This window comes from Mustela erminea, chromosome 1 (genome assembly GCF_009829155.1).
Source record: "Mustela erminea isolate mMusErm1 chromosome 1, mMusErm1.Pri, whole genome shotgun sequence".
NCBI lineage: Eukaryota > Metazoa > Chordata > Mammalia > Carnivora > Mustelidae > Mustela > Mustela erminea.
Genome location: NC_045614.1, coordinates 17,592,643 through 17,610,526, shown reverse-complemented (window position 1 = coordinate 17,610,526; position 17,884 = coordinate 17,592,643). Strand labels below are relative to the sequence as shown.

Genomic DNA, 17,884 nt, shown 5'->3' with positions numbered 1-17,884 from the left:
ATGTAAAGAAAGAAGCATCACAGTAACTAAAATCAGAAATAAATTCCAAAACTACTTGAATATAAATATGTGTGTACTACTTTTATAATTGAAAAGCAATCACTGTTGTGGCTGCTAATGGAGAACTTTGGGGTAATACTCTATTTCTTGATGCGAGTGTTGTTTAGATTAATGGCTGTGTTTACTTTCATGGAGCTGTATGCTTATAATTTGTATACTTTTTTGTAATATTTTATGCTAAATTTGAAAAGTTTATTTAAAATAAAGGTAGTACTCGGAGTGCCTGGGTGGCTCAGTTGTTAAGCATCTGCCTTCGGCTCCGGTCATGATTCTGGAGTCCTGGGATCGAGCCCCGCATCGGGCTCCCCGCTCAGTGGGAAGCCTGCTTCTCCCTCTCATGCTCCCTCTGCTTGTGTTCCCTCTCTCTCTGTCTCTCTCTCTGTCTCTTTGTGTGAAAAAAAAAAAAAAAAAAAAAGGCAATACTCATCATAAAAAATGTAAAAGTACAGAAAGTTGACTTGAAATATTTCTCCACATACCTTATGCCACATGAAGACCAACAACCAGTACTAACATTTCCCTCCATTTTTCGGCTGTGCATTTTTGGCCTATAACCTTTATTTCATTATTTCAAACATTATTTCAGACTGTAGAAACAGTACATGCTCTGTGTGGAAAACTTGGTAAACACAATAAGGCACCACATCTCACAATGGAATGATAAGATTGACAGAAAGATGCCAATAGGCATAGTATAGCAATTAAGATTCTTTAATGGCAAAGAATCCAGGAATTTATGAAGATATTTACATTAAGAACTGAAAGGGTTCTGATTCTGGTCAAGATGTAGTAAGAACATTCTGTCCTTTCTCTCTGACTGAATCCGACTAAAATCCCTGGATCAGTTGAGTGCCCTGGAAGATAAATGACAGCAGATGGATTGGGGAAGGAAAATGTTTTTATTTTTTGTTTCCATACAATACCATCCAGCCTGGACTCAAAGGTAGCACGAAACCTGGAACTGGGCACTGGGTGCAGACAGAAGAAGGTCTAAGAGAACCCCCCTCTTTCTAGTCTCGGGAGCAGGAAAGGGGGTTCCTATGGGACAGGGAATGGAGGTAGAGGAAGAGAATTTCTGATTTTTGTTTGCTCCCCTCCCCCCCGCCATTTTCTCCTGCCCTGGCCCCGGTGAAATACTGTAGCAGCAGAGGCAGTAGTGACATGGGCAGCCAGACTGGAGAGGAATCCTTTATTTAGGGGGATTTAGGGGGAGCATGGAGAGAGATTCACTGAATTTATTTGGTCTCTTCTCGCCAGTTTACTAGAGGCGATCACAGTTGTGGTAGGTGCTCAGCAGAGAAGCTAAAGCTTTCCCTTTCTACCCAAAAGACTGGGAGCTGGAAAGTGTCAGGAAGATTGCAGAGAGGAAGGAACTCAACAAAGGGAACCCATAGTATTGTGTATGAACTCCTGGGCTCTCCTGTGAAATAGCATGGGTGCATCTGACTCTGAACAGTAAGCTGAGAGCCTAGAAGAGCAGACTACTGCCCAAGTCCTCTGCTGGCCACTGCAGGGTATGCCTGGGACAGATCAAAGTAGTACTGCAAGAGCTGTGCGAACTAAACTGACATTAGAACACAGCCCACACTGTACCCCTGGGGATAAAAATATATGTCTATAAAAAATAAAAAATTAAAAAAAAAAAAAAAGAACACAGCCCACAAAAGACGGGTAGGAGCTTGTGGATTGGGCCTACTTAAGTTAATTACTGTTAAGACAAACAAAAATCCAACATTTTCCATTCCACCTTAACAAGATCCAGATTAATATAGCATAATATCTAGAAATACAGAATTGCTCCACATACGAAGAGTCAGGAAAATCTTACTCTCCTAAGGAGAAAGGACAGATGGGAACCATGACATGATCCAGATGTTGGGCTTATCAAAGACTTTCAGGCAGAAAGTAGAATTAAATTATAATTAAAACTCCTCTTTAAGAATTGAGGGTGAACACTTTTGAAACAAATGGAAAATTACATATTTAAATTTTTTTTTTTTTTAAAGATTATTTATTTATTTATTTATTTGTCAGAGAGAGAGCGAGCGAGAGCGAGCACAGGCAGACAGAGTGGAAGGCAGAGGCAGAGGGAGAAACAGGCTCCCTGCCGAGCAAGGAGCCCGATGTGGGACTCGATCCCAGGACGCTGGGATCATGACCTGAGCCGAAGGCAGCTGCTTAACCAACTGAGCCACCCAGGCGTCCCCATATTTAAATTTTAAATCGGAAAACTTATAACTAAAACTAAATTTAAAAATTCATGAAATGACCTCAGTAACAGAGCGGGGGTAATGGAAGAACCAGTTAACTCAAAGAGGGAACAATGAGAATGATCCAGTCCAACCCAGCAGGAATTAAACTGAGGAAAAGTACACGGAGCTTCAGGGAGTTATGGGACAATAAGAGAGGGCTTAGCTTTCATGTTATGGAAATCGCCAAAGGAGAGGCAGGCGATGGAGTGGTACAGAAAACTGAAGAAATTATGGAAAGGAAGAAATAATGTGTCTCTATTTGCAGATGACATAATAATCAACTTAGAACTTCCCAGGGAATCCATGAAAAAGACTCTAGGTTATTGGGGCGCACGGGTGGCTCAGTTGGTGAAGCGTCTGCCTTCGGCTCAGCTCATGATCCCACGGTCCTGGGATCAAGCCCCACATTGGGCTCCCTGCTCAGCAGGGAACCTGCTTCTCCCTCTCCCACTTTCCCTGGTGTTTCCTCTCTTGCTCTGTCTCTCTGTCAAATAAATAAATAAAGTCTTAAAAAAAAAAAAGACTGTAGGTAAAATAGTTTTTGTGTGTTTTTTTATTTTATTTTATTTATTTATTTGACAGACAGAGATCACAAGTAGGCAGAGAGGCAGGCAGAGAGAGAGGAGGAAGCAGGCTCCCTGCCAAGCTGAGAGCCGGTTGCGCTCGATCCCAGGACCCCGGGAACATGACCTGAGTCAAAGGCCGAGGCTTTAACCCACTGAGTCACCCAGGTGCCCCAGTAAAATAGTTTTGAATGGGAGGAAACACAGTACCCATTTCAAGACTTATTTTATAGCTACAGTAATCAAAACTGTGTAGTATTGGTAGAGCGATAGACACATAGATCACTGGAACCGAACAGGAAACCCAGAAATAGACTCACATAAGTACAGCCAACTGCTTTTTGACTGAATGTTTGTGACTCCCCCAAATTCACATGTTAAAATCCTAACCCTAGTGTGATGCTACTAGGAATTGGGGAACTTTGGAAGGTCATTAGGTAGAAGGGGTGGAGCCCTCACAAATGGGATCAGTGCCCTCATAAAAGGGACACCAGAGAGCTCGGATTCTTCCTTTCTGCCATATGAGGACACAGAAGATGGCCCTCTATGAACCAGGAAGTGGGCTCTGCCCAGAAATGTAATCTGCTATGATCTTGGTTTTGGATTTCCCAGCCTCCAGAACTGTGAGAAAGAAATGTATGTTGTTTAAGCCACCTTGTGCATGGTATTTTCAAATGCTATAGAAGCTCAAACAGACTAAGATGTGCCAAAGCAATTCAGTGGAGGAAGGGTGGTCTTTTCACCAGTTGGTGCTGGAATAATTCGATATCCATGGGACCAGGGGGAGGGGGAAAACAACCTAGGCCTAAGCATCACATTTTACACAAAAAGAAATTCAAATGGATCATAGATTAGTTGTAAAACTATAAAAACATTGGGGAAAAAATCAGAGAAAATTTTCAGAAGTACAGCTTGGTGAAGAATTCTTACACATGACAAGTAAAGCATGATCCATAAAAGAAAAAAGTGGGTAAACTAGACTTCATTGAAATTAGAAACTTTGATTCTGTCAGAGTTTGTGGAAAGAATAAGACAAGAGACAAGTGGGCTCAGTGGGTTAAACATCTGCCTTCGGCTCAGGTCATGAACTCAGGGTCCTGGGACTGAGCCCCATATTGGGCTCTCTGCTCAGCAGGGAGCCTGCCCCCCCCCACCTGCCCTATCTCTCTGCCTACTTGTGATCTCTCTCTCTGTCAAATAAATAAATTTTAAAATCTTAAAAAAAAAAAAAAAAGGAAAAAGAGACAAGCTACAAAGACTCAGTGAAACATATCAGACCAAGACTCATATTGAAAGAATATAAGGATATCTCAACAACAATTCCTAAATACCCAGTGGATCAAAGAAGAAAACACAAGTGAAATGAGAAAATACTTTGAGATGAATGAGAACAAAAATCACAACATATGGAAGCTTACAGGATGCAGCTGAAGTAGTGTTTGGAGGGAAACTTACAGCTGTAAATGCCTGTATTAACAAAGAAGGAACATACCAAGTCAGTAAGCTCAACTATTAACTACTTTAAGAAACCAGAACAGGAAGAGCACAAATAAGCCCAAGACAAACAGAAGGAAGAAATAATGAAGACTAGAGTAGAAACAAATGAACAGAGAATAGGAAAACCAGAGTAAGTAAAATAAAAAATTGATTCTTTTAAAAGATCAACCAAATTGGTAAGCCTTTAGCCAGAATGACCAAGAAAATAAGATTCATATTACTAGAATTATTCATGACAGTGGGGACATTACTACCAATTTTCCAGAAGTAAAAATGATTGTAAGGAAATACTATGAACAATAAATATGATGCCAATAAGTTAGTTAGCCTAGATGAGATGGACAGATCTTGAAACATACAAAGAAAACTTACTAAAGAAGGAATAGAGGGATGCCTCCCTCCCTCGTGCTCTCTTTCTAAAATAAATAGATAAAATCTTTTTAAAAGTAGAACACCTTTTTTGTTTTTTTCTTTTAAGAGGACTAGAAAGAAAGGGGTTGGGGGGAAGGGCAGAGAGGGAGACAGAATTCAAGCAGGCTACATGCCCAGCATTGACCCTGATCGAGGGCTCAGTCTCACAACCCTAAGATCATGACCTGAGCCCAATTGGACACTTAACTGACTGAGCCACCCAGGTGCCCTAAGGAGAAATAGAAAATCTGAGTAGCAGAAAAACAGGGAAAGAGGTTGAGTTAATCTTAAAATTTCCCACTTAAACAAACAGGGCGCCTGGGTGGCTCAGTGGGTCAAGCCGCTGCCTTCGGCTCAGGTCATGATCTCAGGGTCCTGGGATCGAGTCCCGCATTGGGCTCCCTGCTCAGCAGGGAGCCTGCTTCCTCCTCTCTCTCTCTGCCTGCCTGTCTGCCTACATGTGATCTCTCTCTGTCAAAAAAATAAATAAACTCTTTTAAAACAACAACAACAACAACAACAAAAACGGGTGCCTATGTGGCTCAGTTGGTTAAGTGTCCAACTCTTGATCTCAACTGAAGTCTTGATTGCAGGGTTGTGAGTTCAGTACTCATGTTGGGCTCTACACTGGGCATGGAGCCTATGTAAAACAACAACAACAACAACAACAACAAAAGCTTTTCCATTAATAAAAGCCCAATATCTGATGGCTTCATTAGTGAATTCTATCAGATGTTTAAAGATTTATCTTGAACTCTTCCAGAAAATTAGGAGGAAGCACTTCCAAGTCATCTTGTGAGGCTGGCATTATGCTGATACCAAAGCTTGACAAAGAAGACATAAAGAAGGAAAACTGCAGAGCAGTATCGCTTATGAATATAGACATAGTATCCCTTAGCAAACCAGGACGACCAACATTTAGAAGGAATTGTACCCAGCGATACAAAGTTGGTTCAACATGAATACAACAACTCAGCCTTCGTAATATACCTTATTAGTAAGATAAGTAAAAAACCATAAGACTGTCTCAAAAGATACACCAAAAAACCATAATACCCTTTAATGATTAAAAAATAACAACAAGGGGCGGCTGGGTGGCTCAGTGGGTTAAGCCTCTGCCTTTGGCTCAGGTCATGGTCCCAGGGTCCTGGGATCGAGCGCCACATCGGGCTCTCTGCTCTGTGGGGAGGCTGCTTCCTTCTCTCTCTCTGCCTGCCTCTCTGCCTACTTGTGATCTCTGTCTGTCAAAAAAAAAAAAAAAGAAGAAGAAGAAGAAGAAGAAGAAGAAGAAGAAGACGACCACCTCTCACTCTTAATCTCAGGAAGCAAACAGGGTTACTGAAGGGAAGGAGGTCGGGGGATGGGGTAGCTGGGTGATGGACACTGGGGAGGGTATGTGATGTGGTGAGCGCTGTGTATTGCATAAGACTGATGAATCACAGACCTGTACCCCTGAAACAAATACTATATTATATGTTAAGAATTAAAAAAAAAAAAAAAAAACTTAAAAAAAAACCAGACCCTCTCAAGCTAGGAACAGAAGAGGTCTTCCTCAGCCTGGTGAAGACATCTATGAAAAACTTTGATGTGCTATCATATGTAATGGTAAAAAAAATGAATGTTCTCTTCCTAAGCTCAGGGTTAAGATGAGGATTCATTCTCACCGCTGCAATTCAGTGTTGTGGTAGAAGTTCTAGCCAAGACAAAAAAGACTTTCTTTTTTTTAAAAAAAAATTATTATTGTAATAAAAACACATAACATAAAATTGACCATCTTGACCATTTTAAGTATACAATTTAGTAGTGTTAATATATCACACTGTTGTGAAATAGATTTCTAGCACTTTTTCATCTTACCAAACTGAGATTCTAAAGTCATTTTTTAAAATGTTAATGCATTTGTTTTTTGTTTTTTATTATGTATTATTTAATGACTTTACCAACCTTATTTAGCCAAGACAGTTTTTTTTTTTAAGTTTTTTTTTTTTTAAAGATTTTATTTATTTATTTGACAGAGATCTCAAGTAAGTGGAGAGGCAGGCAGAGAGAGAGAGAGAGAGAGAGGAGGAAGCAGGCTCCCCACTGAGCAAAGAGCCCGATGCGGGGCTCGATCCCAGGACCCTGAGATCATGACCTGAGCCAAAGGCAGAGATTTAACCCACTGAGTCACCCAGGTGCCCCAGATTTTTTTTTTTTTTAAATTTAACAGAGAAATCTCAAGTAGGCAGAAGTAGACAGAGGGGCAGACAGATAGAGAAGGAGAAGGAGACTCCCTGCTGAGCAGAGAGGCGGATATAGGGCTCTATCCCAGGACCCTGGGATCATGACCTGAGCCAAAGGCAGAGGCTTAACCCACTGAGCCACCCAGCCGCCCCAGCCAAGACAGTTTTATAAGAAAAATAAAAGGCGTCCAGATAAGAAAAGAGATTAAGCTAACACGGTTTGCAAATGACATGATCTCGTGTATGTAATATCCTAACACATACACAGACACATGGCTGAGAGGCATGTGTTCAGTGTCACTCGTCCTTAGGGAAATGTATTTTAAGACCCAATTAGTTATCAGTACGTACTTAGCATAGCCAAAATAAAAAACAGTGGAAATACCAAACGATTCTAAATGATGGCAGATGAGAAGAAATCTCTTATGCTGCTGGAGGAAATGTAAAATGGTACAAGCACTCTGGAAAGTATTTTGGCAGTTTCTTAGAAAATTTCAGCGGGCCATACTACCTAGCAGTTTCACTTTTAGGCGTTTATTCCAGAGAAATGGGATAGTCAGTAAACCTTTGTGGTAAAAACAAGCATGATAGGTCCATTGTGGCTGAAGCTTGGGGGAGATGGTGAATATTTCCAACAAACAGTCCTGGAAAGCTGTGGGACAGAGCCTGTAGTCTATATAGTTTTTTGTTTGTTTGTTTGTTTGTTTTTTGTTTTTTACATCTTTTTTCCTATTACCTCCACCTCTCTTGGGTCTTTGGCACATTTATTTTTCTTGGTTGATCCTTTTTTTTTTTTTAAAGATTTTATTTATTTATTTGACAGAGATCACAAGTAGGCAGAGAGGCAGGCAGAGAGAGGAAGGGAAGCAGGCTCCCTGCTGAGCAGAGAGCACAATGTGGGACCCGGGGATCATGACCTGAGCTGAGGGCAGAGGCTTTAATGCACTGAGCCACCCAGGTGCCCCTCTTGGTTGATTCTTATTAAGTGTGACTTGTTTGAAGAGAATTTTAAGTGTTGGGTGTTTGGTGAATATAGGCACAAAAAGATCATTTAAATTTTATATTAATGTATATATGTGGATTTTTCTGTAAGTTTCACATGTATTTTCTCATTCGGGGCCTGTTCAGAACTGTGGGGATCTCAGGCAAGCTGATGACAGAGTGGGATGAGCTTGCCTCCCTGCTCTGTCCTTAGGGACTGACACATTCCATTCCTAGGGCCCTTCGTTTTCTGAGCCAGAGTGTCTGACTTGATCCAGGCTTGTCCTCTATAGAATTCCTCAGGGCTGTTCTGACTGGTTCTAGCAGTTTTTTTCTTTATGTGGACAACTCTGTAATTTAGGTGTCTAATAACGAACTTCTTTGTTTTTGCTTATAGTGGGGTCTCCAGCAAAGGCAGGCTGTGGGATTGTTTATGTTCTCATGTAATGTACACTTTGGCCTCCTGGGCCTCCATCCTTTCCACATGTTGTGTCTATTTACTTTTTTTATTTTTATTTATTATTTTATTTTATTTATTTATTTGTCAGAGAGAGAGAGAGAACGAACAAGAGAGCCAGCACAGGCAGGGAGAAGAGCATGCAGAGGAAGACGCAGGCTCCCTGCTGAGCAAGGAGCCCCATGTGGGACTCAAGGGCTCATGACCCAAGCCAAAGGCAGAGGCTTAATGACAGAGCCACCCAGGCCTCCCATGTTGTATCTCTTTAAATTCAGGAAGCAGAGCTGTAGATTTTGATATGAAGAAACCTATTAAGTATGGGGCAATGTAGGAAAAACAGGTTTTTGGATCACATAGAAATTTTGCTTTGGAGTAGCTTTGCATTAAAATTGTACGCAGTGGAATAGAGATGAATAATGTCTCCTCTTGGTAGGTTCAGGTAGGTTGGCTGTGTAATCAAGTAGAATTTGCATTTTTTTGGCCTTGTTTTCTGGGTGCTATGAAAATTAACAATTAGTATAACTGGTAATATTAAGATCAGTGGGAGCTGAAATTAAGATCATGTCAGAAAGAGTTGTGTTGGCTGCAGACTGGAAGTGAATTAGATTGTTTTTTTCTTCTCTAGTTGCACTGGTGAAAGCAGGACTGCAGAGGTGGGGCCCCTCCCCCTCCTGTGTTACTGATGTGTGTACAGAGGAGGCGGAGAAGGAGATTGGCATCACAAAATCAGAATTTTTTGGAGGGCTTGGTTTTGTGACACTTGAGGGAAGAGATGTGAGACTTGCCAGAGGACTGAGGTTGGAAGAGGTACAGTTGGTTTCTGGCCTTCAGTCTTTGGGGATCCCTGTGATAGTGTCTGTCTCCCCGCAGGTGAACATGTCATCAGTGTGTGTATCCCCACCCGCACCCCAGGGGCAGGATGGAGGGCCAGGGAGCAGGAGCAGAAACACTGCTTCCCGGGGTCCTGGTGTCTGCTGGGGGGTGAGCACTCGTGCGGGTCGCCCCTGGTGGGTGCTCTGCTAGACACCTCTCTGACATGCCGGACTCCAGTTGAGCCTTGTGAATGGCTGAGCTACCGGAAACGGCTCCCACCTGCAGGCTCCTCTATCCTGAGCCTGTTGAGTCGACCCACAGAGGGTTCTATATCCTTAGAAGGTTGCTGGGCTGGAAAATTGCATATGCACGTAAAGCTTGTGTTTCCTGGAAGGTGGAAGGGGTGTTAGCCATTCATCTTCTTGAGAGCTGGCTGTGCTGTGACGCCTTTGGCCTCTCCTTTCTGGTCTTGACGCTTCTGGAGAGTCACCTCTTTGGCCTAGGTTTCCATCAGTGAGCCTGATCAAGCCAGGACACAAGTCTGGGCACGTTCCCTATAACACAGACCGAAGAAAATGGCAACATGGAGCAGGAGATATGGATTTCTATTTTAGGGTAACAGTGGAGAGCTTGTAATGAAGGGAATTCTAGAACCTTGGGCCTTTGCTGGAGTTTTCTATTCTGATTTTATTGGTTTAAGGTTTTCTACTTGGAAGCAACAGAAGTTAATTTTGGCTCACACAGGCAGAAAGAGGATTTATTGGAAGGATATACAGTGGCTCACAGACTGGAAAGAAAAGCTGCTGAGCATCGTCTTCAGAAGGTGCTCGCATCAGAGGAGCCATGATCTTGGGAGCAGGAACCTGTTGGGGTTGAATAAGCACCAGCATATCTAGTTCCTATTTCTTTTTGCTCAGAAGTCAAAGTCCAGGGACAGAGGCCCAACCACCTGGCCTGGTGTGGGTCAGGGAGGGGCACCTTGACTGACAGCGGGTCCAGGCCCAATCCCGTGGAGGGGGGTGGTTCTTCTGTGGCACAAAGAGAGGGGCTGGGCAGGCCACCACACGACTGTGTCCCAGTCTGACTGGGAGCAGTAGCTTCCTCTAATGCTGCTGCCACCATGAAATGTGTTTTCTGTCAGAAGCCTGGGCTTTTTGGTGTTTTTTATGTTAAAGGCTAACTCTGCTGAACATTCCTTGCCAGTGAAATACTCTCTGTGCAAGAATGTGTTTTCTGAGGGGTCAGGCCTATGTAAAGTTTTTCTGGAAATCCCAAGGATTTCTTTCAGTCTGACCTGTGCCCAGAGAAAGGGTGGGGAGGATGTCCAGAATCCCCCTTTGTCAGAGAGCAGCTGAAGGTGATGTCTGCTACCCAGGTGTGCTTTCCTGTGTCACCTGTGGGAACAGTGTCCTCTTGAGGGAGTGGTCTTTTAGAAATGCCTGTACGGGAGAGGGTTGAGAGTTCATCATCAGAGCTAGAGGGGCAGTTTTTGGCTCTTAGGTTAGACTGACTGAGAAACTGCCCACAGTTAGAGCCGACCAGAGGGGGTGTGTGTGCGTGTGTGTGTGTGTGTGTGTTGGGACTGATGTCTCCAGACCTTGCATGTAGGCATCCTCAAACACGTCTCCAGCCACGCCTCACAGCTCCCTCCCCCAGCAGCGCCAGTGTGCCAGACCAGGACTCGCTGACTTGTCTCCCTTCTTGCCAGGTACCAGCCGATGGTGTCCATTGTCCGTGCTGTCCAGCGCACACCAGGCTGATCCATGGTCACTTTCCGGGATGGCAGCAAGGTGACTTCAGCTGAGGATGACCCTGACTGAAAGGCTGCGTGAGAAGATATCTCAGGCCTTCTACAACCATGGGCTGCTCTGCGCATCCTACCCCATCCCTATCATCCTCTTCACAGGGCTCTGCATCGTAGCCTGCTGGTATGTTTCTGAGTTGTGCTGGATAGGGTAGGCCACTGTGTTGGGACAGCAGGTTTCCTAATCCTGATTGCTTTGCAGCCCTTGGACTGTTTGTACTTTTTACACAATGAAACTGGACGCTCATCGGAGCTGGTGGGTGGAGAGTTCGAGTCCTGAGGTGTTTAGCCGCTAGACTGAAAACGGTTCGGGCTGGCCCCGGCTTAGGCATTCGCCAGATTTGTTCATGTCATTAGTAGTCTATTTCTACTTCTAAGAAACTGGAAGATAATTGAAAGGCATGATCTTGTAATATTCCTTCTCCACAGCGACACTTTCATTTTGGTACCTGGTCAAGAGCAGGAGCATTTGAATGTTTTAAAACAAAATCAATTTGAACAGTCCTTAAACAAATTTTTTTTTTAAGATTTTATTTATTTATTTGACAGAGAGAAATCACAAGTAGATGGAGAGGCAGGCAGAGAGAGAGGAAGGGAAGCAGGCTCCCTGCTGAGCAGAGAGCCCGATGCGGGACTCGATCCCAGGACCCTGAGATCATGACCTGAGCCAAAGGCAGCAGCTTAACCCACTGAGCCACCCAGGCGCCCCATAAACAGTCCTTAGACACCCTCCTGCAGGCTCACATAGAGACTTGGTTCTCTGCTCTCCATTCATTTTCTGGTGTTTACAAGGAGCCTGTTTCTGACCTCTTACTGATTCTCAGGGCCTGCTGTGCTCCCTGAGGACTGTCACACCTGCTGTAGCGGCCTTCGGTTCACGTCTGTCTTACTGTTACAGAGCCTCACAGAAGCCGAAGGCTACAGGTGATGATGACATGAAAAGGATGGGTTTGGTGTAAAAGGGTATCTGAGAGCCTTTTTTGGCTCTAAAACACTGACAGCCATGAAAAGAGCCCAGTGTGTTATCCTTGCTTCTGGAAGGATTTCCACACTGTTTGTACATCTGACGTTTGTTGGGTGCGTTCAGTGCTGTGCTGGAAGGAGGATGGTTCGGGACTGAGCTCGCTGTCAGTTGTTGATGATCCCAAGTTCTTCTCTAATTAGGACCAAGGAAGATGAGTATCTTTCATTGAGAATTTCCTGCCGGGTGCTTCAGGCATATAATTAATCTCATCAATCCTCATAATAACCTTGGAAAGCAGTCCAGTTATATTTCCATTTAACCAAAGGAGGGTGGGGGATGGGGCCTTGCCTGGTCTACACAGTTAATAAGCAGTGATAACTGGGCCTAGGGATTCTCGTGCCTGCCCCCGAGGTACTCTGTTACCCTGACTCCCCTCTTTTCTGGCTCAGTGTTTTTATACCGATGCTTAACTTTTGTTAAATTGTGTTGTAAAAGATAAGATACAGCTACCTCTTGTAGGACATATATTAGTAGAACCCAGATCTTGTGTGGTTTTTTTCCGTCTAAGTTAATTATCTTTTTAAAAGTCTCTCAAGATCGTACTTTTTAAAAGTCATCCCTATCCTTCAAAATCATACTTTCCTAGGCTTGGCCTACGTGGTTCTCAAACCTGAGCTAGCAACAGAATCACCTGGAGGCATGCGCAACACAGACTGCTGGGCGTCACCCAGAGTTTCTCATTCATCAGGTCTGGGCTGGGTCTAGGAATTTGTATCTCTGACAAGTTCCCAGGCTTGGGACCACATGCTGAGAACCACTGGACTGTCTTTCTTGAAAATCTGTCTGCGGCTCTGCCACGTCTCCGCTAAAAGTGTTTTCTCTTTTATTCTGATTTCTGGAGCAGCTCATGGGGACACTCATGGTTATTATCCCCGGTATGGCCTTCTGTTGGGGGTGGTGGGACTGGGCTTCCCATGCACTGAATCCTTGGGTCTTCAGTGGCCTCCATACGGGGGAAGGTGGTAAGAAATACTTGGTGAACGAGTACATTGACTTCAACTTGTATGCTGTGTGGTCAGTTTGAGTCAGAGGGGTAGTTGTGATTCCCTGTCCCCAGAGATAACTCTAGCTACAGGAAAAGGGTAGGATGTTTTCTGTTTGCCGTTCATCTTTGGGGATTGGGTGTCGCCAGTTGAGACCAGGCAGCATCCTGGACCAGGAATGTAGGATACATGATCCCGGAGGACCAGCTGCTTGGGTGCAGTCGGGCCTTACCTCTGAATGAGTAATTTGCTCTTACGCAAGTGTTTCAGAACAGACAGTTCTTGGTTTTATGACATGAGGTTTTCTGGTGTGAAAACCTTAGAAGATGGCTACAGTCTCAAGTTTGGAGGACCCCTTCTCAACTCTGGGTGAATTAGAATGGGCTGGAAGTTTGGGGAAGAGGCAGATGTGCTGATATGATATTTAACAACCAACACAGCCCAGATGCTGCCAAGCCTGCCTTATATTCTGCAGGTGCTCCTGGCTGAAAGTCAGTCCCGGGAAAGGGGTGGGTGAGGCTAGGGGTAGGACCGGGCTGATGGGAAGGCAAGAAAGACTGATCTTCCTTGACTCCTGGCTCGTAGGTCCTTTGATACTTTCCCTTTCCTACGTGCTGTTCCATTTGATGCCTGACATCCTCAGCGGGGGTGTTTATGTCCTAGTTTTTTTCAAGATGATGACACTGGTGTGGAGAGCTGATAAGTGGTATTACAGCTGGCATGTCCTTGTGGAAAGCCCTGTACTTCCTCCACCTCACCAAGGTGATAGGAACTTTTTGAAGAACACCGCTTAGTGCTGATAGCTTTTGTTGCAAGGAGTTTGCTCCCTGAACAGGAAGCCCAGGAGACATGGCCTCAGCTGCCGTGGGCCAGGAGCAGGATCTGTAGGCAGAACCTGCCTAGACAAGACCGGAGAGGGGTTTTGACACATTAGCCCTGTGTAACAGAAATCGAGGAGAGTGCTCCAAGTGGGTTTTATAACACTTCAGTAAAGATGGCCATAACAGGGGGCCCTGGGTGGCTTATTTGGTTGAGCAACTGCCTTCGGCTCAGGTCATGATCCCGGAGGACCGGGATCCAGTCGCATGTCGGGCTTCCAGCTCTGCGGGGAGTCTGCTTCTCCCTCTGACCCTCTCCTCTCTCCTGCTCTCTCTCACTGTCTCTCTCTCTCTAAGAAATAAATAAAATATTAAAAAAAAAAAAGATGGCTATAACATATGCCAAGCACTGTGCCAGCCTAGTGACGCACATATCATCTCCTCAGAAGCGCGATCTGGACCCAAGACAGGTAGCCGCAGTGCCATTGGATGCATGCTCAGCAGATGTGACCTGGCCTTGGTGCAAAGGGAGATGGTGGTGTCAGGGAGGCTTCTCTGGGGGAAAACCTTTGAGCCAAACCCTGTAGGAAGAATGAGTGGCGTCTTCTCCCCTCTTTTCCTGTTCATGGTTGTGGCCATCAGTCAGCTCACTCAGCAGCTGGGCAGGAAGGGTGGTCCCCCGAGAGCCCCTCTGAAAACCTGCTGCCTCCGCTGGTCCCACCTTCTCACGGCGCTACAGGTTCCTCATGTCTTTGCAGTCACGAGGTTTTAATTTGAAGAGGAAAACCAGCCTTAGATACTGTCCCATTCTCAGTGCCGTGTACTTTCCCAAAGCAGCAGCTTTGTCATGTCATCTCGAAGGAGCCTTTTAACGGCTTTTCTTAAAATCTGATTGGCTTAGGAAACATTTTGCAAAGCTAAATGAAGTCTGTTAGCCTCCTAAAATGACAAAATGTGTTTCAACAGATCCACAGATTCTGAACCTTTTTGTCTAAGAGACCAGATACTGTGGCCCTAGGGCACAAGCCTCCCTGTCCTCTTCTAACCTGTGAAGCTTCTTTGTCCAGGGCAGGGTCCCCGCTCCTGTTCAGTCTCAGGTTGCCTGCAGAAAGCAAAGTGTGGGTCATAGACAGCTTCTAGTAGTTTTGTTAGATACCTGCATTCTGTTTAGTGGCTTATCTTTCATTGTCCCTGGAATGGGGCACTGGTGCAGCTTGAACTCAAAGGACTCCTGCTCTTGAGACCCTTGTTCAGATCTTAAAGATCACGTGAGCTGTAGACCCTGTTCGTCAGCACCGGATCACTCCAGGAGCAGTGAATGCTCTTTCCTCTGGGAAAATCTGATGAAACCTGCAGCACGTAGGCACTGTGGCAAGAGGTGTCTTCACATTTCCTGGAGGTTAGGCCACCCGAGGTGTGGCCCAGCAGCAGCCCAGCAAGGTGGAGGGTGCTCTGGCTTCCAGGTGGGGGTGTGGTAGGTGCACCGTGGGATGAAGAAAGAGTGCTTGGGTACAGGCTACCTACCGGCCTTCCTGGCTGCAGGTCAGAGGTTAGCATGAGGGTCATTGGGTCCCTTGATTCTGTTGATTCTGCAGCCTGCTGCTCCTGGCTAGAGAGGGTGACTTTAACTTGGAGAGCAGGTCAGAGCATGCTGAGGCCATTCTGAACCCCATGAAGGGTGGTCATTGTGCAGTCTGTGTGGGAATGCCAGAGCAGGCTTGGCTCCTTTCCTCTTCCTTTTTCTCTGGAAGGACACAGTACCTTGGGGCTGAGGCTGCATGTCTCAGCTCTGGTGGTTCTGCGTGGCAGCCTCTCTCCTGCTCTGCCCATGTTTTGAGTTTCCCCAGATCACCATGCTCTTGGTGGGGTGTGCACACAGGGGCTTGTATTAAAGGCTCTTTTTTTCTCTGCCTGTGTGGCCACTCTAGACACATTTTATTCTCTTTGTGGACAGGAAAGGCATCTAAGTAGGTGAAGGCCTGTCTGGGACTGTGTTCCGGAGAGCCAGGCTGGATAACTGAGGACGAGTCCCAAAGCCCCACTGAGCTGTGCTCTGAAGCCAACACCTGAGAGCCCAAGGGACCAGCTGCTGCAGCTGCTGCTGGACGCTGGCCTGTCCAGCATGCCAAAGTCCAGGCCTCGCCCAGCAAGAGTTACTCCCGGCCTCATGGACAAGCTCCGGAAAGGCTCTGGGATGCCTGTGGGAGATCAAAGACTCCTTCACCACCCGAAAGTTCCTCAGACACAAGAGAGCTGGAGAGCCCAGAAATACTGCTTCTAGTCTTTTTGCTACCCCACCCCTCGGCCTGCACTGGGGTTCTCCCCTGAGAAGGGAAGAGAGGAAACATCTCTCACCTTGATGTCTCCAGACAGGTGCCTCAGGCAATGTCTCTGAGCGTCATTTCTGTGGTTGCTGTTTCCATCTGTCTTCAGCATCTCTTGAACCCCAGTCCCACATGACTGGGAGTGAGAGGGAATGAGACAAGCCAGTAGCATCCCCGTAATTGTGGGGCTAGAGCAACAGGACATTGCAGGGCTGCTTTGGGTCAAGAAGCAGGGGAAGGGACCATTCAGGGTCCTGAATACTCTTGCATGGGAGTGGATGAAATGTCCCTGCCCAAAGGCCCACCAGATGGGCTGTGGTGCTGCCAGTCTGGGCTGTGGGATGGCCGTCACCTCACCCTGCCCTGGGACACAACAGGGTGTGTGCACATCTGACCCTGACCCCCTCCCTTTGTTCTTACATTCAGGCCCGTGCTGGAGGGGCAACAAACAGGGTACGTGGATAAGGGAGGGCAAGGCCAGGTCCCGGGATGTGGGGCAGAGGGGCTAGTGGTCAAGAACGTGTCCCAGGGAGGAGGGACCGTAGGTGAACCTACATGCCATACCCTCAGCACACACTCTGTTGTGGTGGACTTCAGAACACAAGTTTAAATGTATTAAGAATTTCCATACTGCTATAGCAGAGCATTAAGCGCCAAGCACTCAGACCTTATGAGCATGGAGTTCTGTGCAGCAAAATGTGCACTCACGAAGTAAGCCTTGCGTGGGCTGTCTGGAAGATACCTCATCCTGAACATTTCCTGAATGTCTTCCATGTGGCTAGTATTTGGGTTGCAGGAATTAAAATGGCATGTCCCCTCCCTCTGTTTCCTGTATTAATTGTGTAGATGAATAGGGGGTCTCCGGGCTCAGTGGTTGTAGGCTGCGGCAGAGTATAGAGGAGAGGGACTGATCTGCTTGGGGACAGAGGAGTGGGGAGGCAGTGTGGCCTTGAAGGATAGGCAGGAGTTTGGCTGGCATTTGGGGGACTGGAGGGCATTTTGGTTTGGGTTCCCCTGACTCAAGAACTGAGTCCATGTAGCTTGTATGTGAAATGACATGAGCTCGGGCGCCAGTGAGCAGTGAGCTAGGAAGCAGGGAGCAGCATCCGGGAGTGAGCCCCACGGGCAGCTGTGTCACCTCATCGGGGGATGTGCAGAAACGGGGTAAGACGGCTGCCTCGGAGCTCCTACCTGGGTGTGGGGGTTGGACAGTCTCCGCCAGGGGTCAGCGGATTCTTTCCCTAAAGGGCCAGAGAGTAAAGCCACACACCACCTCGGTCACTTTGTTGTTTCAATTTTTTAAAGATCTTTATTTGAGACAGAGAGTGAGCATGAGGGGGGAAGGGGCAGAGGGAGAGGGAGAAGCCAACTCCCCACTGAGCAGGGAGCCGGATGACTTGGTGCTCAGTGACCCCAAGATCATGACCTGAGCCGGGCAGATGTTTGACCAACTGAGCCACCAGGTGCCCCTTGTTTGTTTGTTTATTTAAAAGAACCTCTTAAATGTGTAAAAACCATTCTTAGGTCATGGGCCACACAAAAATGGGCCATTGGCTGTAGTTTGTGAACCCCCAGTCTGTACAACAACAACATCAGCTGGTTGAGGGCTGCCTCCCACTAGCATCAGTTCCCACCACTTAGGCAGAGAGACCTCCAACAGCAGTGGAAGAGTGTC

At 46.0% G+C, this 17,884-nt stretch overlaps 1 protein-coding gene across 1 annotated transcript in view; it reads left to right on the top strand.

The window, feature by feature from the left end:
- Positions 1-17,884, top strand: part of SCAP (SREBF chaperone) — a 70,229-nt gene that overhangs the window by 25,210 nt on the left and 27,135 nt on the right. The window contains exon 2 of the mRNA XM_032318146.1: positions 10,965-11,184. Within this exon, the coding sequence (XP_032174037.1) occupies positions 11,063-11,184 (122 nt within the window). The 5' untranslated portion in view covers positions 10,965-11,062. The remainder of the gene's footprint in view (positions 1-10,964; positions 11,185-17,884) is intronic.